Source organism: Myotis davidii, unplaced genomic scaffold (assembly GCF_000327345.1).
Source record: "Myotis davidii unplaced genomic scaffold, ASM32734v1 scaffold2338, whole genome shotgun sequence".
NCBI lineage: Eukaryota > Metazoa > Chordata > Mammalia > Chiroptera > Vespertilionidae > Myotis > Myotis davidii.
The window spans coordinates 14,463-20,322 of NW_006288964.1; the positions used below are offsets into that span (position 1 = coordinate 14,463).

A 5,860-nucleotide genomic window follows, 5' to 3' on the forward strand; every position below is an offset into this window, starting at 1 on the left:
AGGAATCCAAAGAGGACCACACCAAGACACATCATCATTAAAATGCCAAGAGCAAAAGACAAAGAGAGAATCTTAAAAGCAGCAAGAGAAAGAAACTCAGTTACCTACAAGGGAATACCCATACGACTATCAGCTGATTTCTCAACAGACACTTTGCAGGCCAGAAGGGAGTGGCAAGAAATATTCAAAGTGATGAATGCCAAGAACCTACAACCAAGATTACTTTATCCAGCAAAGCTATCATTCAGAATTGAAGGTCAGATAAAGAGCTTCACAGATAAGAAAAAGCTAAAGGAGTTCATCACCACCAAACCAGTATTATATGAAATGCTGAAAGGTATTCTTTAAGAAGAGGAAGAAGAAGTAAAAGGTAAAGATACAAATTATGAACAACAAACATGCATCTATCAACAAGTGAATCTAAGAATCAAGTGAATAAATAATCTGGTGATCATAATAGAATCAAGGACATAGAAAGGAAATGGACTGACTATTCTTGTGGGGGAAAAGGGGTGTGGGAGGTTCGGGAAGAGACTGGACAAAAATCATGCACCTATGGATGAGGACAGTGGGTGGGGAGTGAGGGTGGAGGGTGGGGTGAGAACTGGGTGGAGGGGAGTTATGTTGGGAAAAAAGAGTAACTAATGTAATAATCTGAACAATAAAGATTTAATAAAAAAATAAAGTAAAAAAAATGGTTACAAAGAAGTATCTATCAATAATAACTTTAAATGTAAATGTATTAAATGCCCAATCAAAAGACCTAGGATAGCTGAATGGATAAGAAAACATAACCCATATAATCTGCTGTCTACAAGAGACCCACATCCGAAAAAAGGACTCACATAGACTGATAATGAAGGGATGGAAATTTTTTTTCAGACAAATGGAAATAAAAAAAAAAGTTGGGGTAGCAATACTTACCAGTATATCTGACATATGGGAAAGGGTTTTCAGGCTAATGGAAATGAAAAAAATGCTGGGGTAGCAATACTTATATCTGACAAATTATACCTCAAAGTGAAGTCCATAACAAAAGGTAAGGAAGGCCACTTCATAATAGGTTGGGGGGGGGTGTCAATTGAGGAAAAAAGGAGGCATATGTAAAACTTAAGACAATAAGGAATAAAAATAAACTTTTTAAAAAAAATGTGGAAAGAATCGGTATAGATACTTCTCCAAAGAGAACATACAGATGGCTCCCACTAACAACACTGGGTAAATCTTCTAAACAAAAAATCAAAAAGAAACATCAATCCTAAATGACTCACTAGATGTAAAACTTAAGACAATAAGGAATAAAAATAAACTTTTTAAAAAAAATGTGGAAAGAATCGGTATAGATACTTCTCCAAAGAGAACATACAGATGGCCAACAGACATATGAAAAAAAAATGCTCAGTGTCACTAATCATCAGAGAGAGATGCACATTAAAAACTACAACAAAGTGATCTTACACCTGCCAGATGGCTACCATCAATAAAGCAACAAACAACAAGTGCTGGCGAGGATGTGGAGAAAAAGTAGCCCTAGTGCACTTCTGGTAGGAATGCAGACTGGTGCAGCCATTATAGAAAACATTGTGGACTTCCCTTAAGAAATTAAATATGGAACTGCCATTTGACCCAGCAATCCTACTTTCATGAATATAGCCTAAGAAACTCGAAACACCCATCAGAAAGAATGTATGCACCGTTATTTTTGTAGCAGCACAATTTACAGAAGCTAAGATCTGGAAACAGCCCAAGTGCGTAAGAAATTGAAGATATTGAAGCAACGATCAAATCTTCCAGCAAACAAAAGCTCTGGTCCGACTGGGTAAACTGGGGAGTTCTACCAAGCATTCAAAGAAGAACAATACTATGCAGCAGTAAAAAATAAGGACCTCTTATCCTTGCAACAGCATGGAGGGACCTAGAGAGCATTATGCTAAGTGAAATACCCTTCCCTCACTTCACACTTTCCAGAATGGCTACCATCAATAAATCAACAAACAAAAAGTGTTGGAGAGGATGTTGAGAAAAGGGACACTAGTTCACTGCTGGTGGGAATGTAGACTGGTGCAGCCATTATGGAAAACAGTATGGAGTTTCCTCAAAACATAAAAAATGAACTACCCATTCATCCACTAATGGGCAGTTTGGCTATTTAAATCTTAGCCACTGTAAATAAAGCTGCTATAAACATAGGGGTGTTTATATTCTTTCCCATCACATAAACAAATTGGGAGACAAAAATCACATATCAAATGATGCAGAAAAAGCATTTGACAAAATCCAACACACTTTCTTGATAAAAACTCTCAGCAAAGTGGGAAGAGAGGGATCATATATCAACATAATAAAAGTCATATATGACAAACCTATAGCCAACATCATACTCAATGGGCAAAAACTAAACTGATTTCCACTAAGATCGGGATCAAGATAGGGGTGCCCACTTTCACTATACCTGTTTGATATAGTACTAGAAGTACTAGCCACAGGAATCAGAGAACAAGAAATAATAAAAGGACTCAAAATTGGAAAAGAAGAAGGAAAACTGTCCTTATTTGCAGATGACATGATACTGTACATAGAAAAACCCACAAACTCCATAAAAAACGACTAGACCTAATAAATGTATTCAGCAATGTAGCAGGATACAAATATTCATAGCAGTGTTGTTTACAATAGCTAAGATCTGGAAACAGCCCAGGGACCCATCAGTAGATGAGTGGTGGTTCATTTACACCATGGAATACTACGCAGTTGTAAAAAATAACTATTTCTTATCTGTTGAGACAACATGGAGGAATCTGGAGAGTATTATACTGAGTGAAATAAGCCGGTTAGAGAAAGACAAATAAATATCATATGATCTCACTTATAAGTGGAATCTAATTATCATAAGAAACTGATGAACAAAATAGGTCCAGAGACATGGAAACACAGAACAGACTGTCTAATTTTAGAGGGAATGAGGTGAGACGGAAAGAGACTAACCAAAGAACCATATTAACCAAAGAACGTGTATGCATATATGCATCACCCACGGACACAGAGGATGGTGAAGGCTGGAGTTGGCTAGGTGCTGGGAAGAGGGTGGTAACGGGGGAGAAACTGAGGGACATCTGTAACACTGTTAATAAAATAAAATAATGTACAAATTAAATTAATTATGGAAACATGGTTAGGTCAAAATTTTAAAGTCATTTCTAGTTCAGACTCCAATTACAATTCTAACTTTTCCTATGATAACATCAATATTAATTGTTTTGTTTTTTTTCTTGACTAACAGAGTAAGACATATGCATCAAGGCGCAAGTTCAAAATCTTTACACATTCATAGCTGAAAATACAGAACTACATTAGCATAAATATTAACATATTTTTAAAAATCCATAACTGTAATTAATTTATTGCAATGCAAATAGGGTGAGGTTTGCCTTCAAAATGGTGTATAATTTTAGTGGTGGAAAATTTTTTAAGGTCATTATTACTCACTTATGAAAGACTTCTCCCATGGTAGTAACTGAAGCATCAAAGCTGGTAATGCCCAGCTCACTCTTTTTCTCTTTCAGATCATTAAACAGAGCTTCAAATCTGGAGACAAGAAGAAAGAAAAAAAGCACTAGTCTAGATACATTTTATTTTCTAGTAAATAAAATATTTAAAAAATATATATACATATAATGGAATACTACTCAGCTATAAGAAAAGATAAAATACTGGCATCTGTGACAATATGGATGGATTTTTTACAATTTTTATTTATTCATTTGAGAGAGAGAGAGAGAAATCTTGAGAATATCATGCTAAGGGAAATAAATCAGAAAATGTTAAGAACATGATTTCACTCATATGTGAAATATAAAATTGAAAGCAACAAGTGAGCAAACAAGATAAATATATAAACAGAAACTCATAGACATAGACACCAGTATGGTGTTTACCAGAAAAAAGGGAAATAGGAGGGCAGTAAAGTGGGTTCGATATATGGGGGTGAAAGAAGACTGGGCTTTGGGTGATAGGTACACCATGCAAGATAAAGATGATGTATTATAGAATTATACACTTGAAAGCTATATAATTTTATTAATCTACATCACTCCAATTAATTTAATAAGAAACCTGAGCACTTACATTTTCTCTATTTTATACTTAACTAGAGGCCTCGTGCACAAAAATTTGTGCACTTGGGGGGGGGGGTTGCCTCAGCCTGGCCTGTGCCCTCTCGCAGTCTGGGACCCCCTCAGGGGATGTCCACCTGCTGGCTTAGGCCCGCTCCCTGGGGGATTGGGCCTAAGCTGGCAGTCAGACATCCCTCTGGCAGCCTGGCAGCCCTCGGGGGATATCCACTTGCCAGTGGGGAACAGGCCTAAGCTGCAGTCAGACATCCTTAACGCTGCTGAGGAGGCAGGAGAGGCTCCCACCACCACCACTGTACTGGCAGCCATCAGCCTGGCTTGTGGCTGAGCAGAGCTCCCCCTGTAGGAGCGCACTGCCGACCAGGGGGCAGCTCCTGCATTGAGCGTCTGGCCCTGGTGGTCAGTGTGTGTCATAGTGACCAGTTATTCCCAGTCGTTCTGCTGTTAGGGTCAATTTGCATATTACCCTTTTATTATATAGGATTCCATTCCCAATTGTATTCTTTCCTAGTGTTTTCTTAAATAATTTTACGGAGGTAATAGATGTGAAACATTAAATTTACCATTTCATTATTTTAAGTATATAATTGAAGTAGCATTAAGCACATTGACAATGTTGTGAATCACTTCCAACTTCCAGAACTTTTTCACAACCCCAAACTAAAACTCTATACCCATTACACAATAATTCCCTATTCCCCTTCCCTCAGCTTCACTTCTTCTTTCTGTCTCTGTGGGTTTGCCTGCTCTGTATGCACATATAAGTTGGGATTATACAATATCTGTCCTTTTGTGTCTGGCTTATTTCATTTAGCATAATTCTTTCGAGGTTCATCAATGTTGTAGCATGTGTCAGAATATTATTCCTTTTTAATAATGAATAATATTCATTGTATGGATATACATGTTGCTTACCCGTTAATCCAATGGACATTTGGGTTGTTTCCACCTTTTGGATTTTGTGAATAAGGCTGCTATGAGCATTGGTGTACAAATATCTGTTAGAGTTTGTTTTCAATTACTTTGGGTATATACCTAGAAGGGGGATTGCTGGGTCATTTAGTAATTCTATGTTTAACTTTTTGAGAAATCTCTATACTGTTTTCCACAGCAGATACACTGTTTTATATCCCAGTGATAATGCACAGGGTTCCAATTTCTCCACATCCTTACCAACTTTTGCTATTTTTGTGTTTGTTTGTTTTTTAATTTGCTTTTCCCTAATGAGTAGTGATGTTGAACATCTCATGTTCTTATTGGCAATCTGTACATCTTCTCTGGAGGAATGTCTATTCTAAGTACTTTGCCCATTTTCAAGTTTTAATCTGAACAATAAAAATTTAATTAAAAATAAAATAAAAATAAAAATAAAAATAAAAATAAAAAAAACAACAACAATCCAATAAAAAAATGGGCAAAGGACCTAATTAGACACTTCTCAAAAGAGGACACACAGAAGGCTGAGAGACACAAAAACATGCTCAAAGTCACTAATCATCCAAGATATTAAAATCAAAACAACAAAAGAGGTACTATCTCACACCTGTCATAATGACTATCATCAACAAATCAACAAATGACAAGTGCTGGTGAGGATGTGGAGAAAAAGGAACCCTCTTGCCGTGCTGGTGGGAATGCAGCCTGGTGCAGCCACTATGGAGAATAGTATGGCATTTCCTCAAAAAGTTAAAAATGGAACTCTCATTTCACCCAGTAAACCCACTTTTGGG

The 5,860-nt window shown here is 36.8% G+C and overlaps 1 protein-coding gene across 1 annotated transcript in view; it reads right to left on the reverse strand.

Moving 5' to 3' along the window:
- Positions 1 to 5,860, reverse strand: part of LOC102771425 (ATP-binding cassette sub-family A member 3-like) — a 37,621-nt gene that overhangs the window by 3,832 nt on the left and 27,929 nt on the right. The window contains exon 4 of the mRNA XM_006761175.2: positions 3,487 to 3,585. Within this exon, the coding sequence (XP_006761238.2) occupies positions 3,487 to 3,585 (99 nt within the window). The remainder of the gene's footprint in view (positions 1 to 3,486; positions 3,586 to 5,860) is intronic.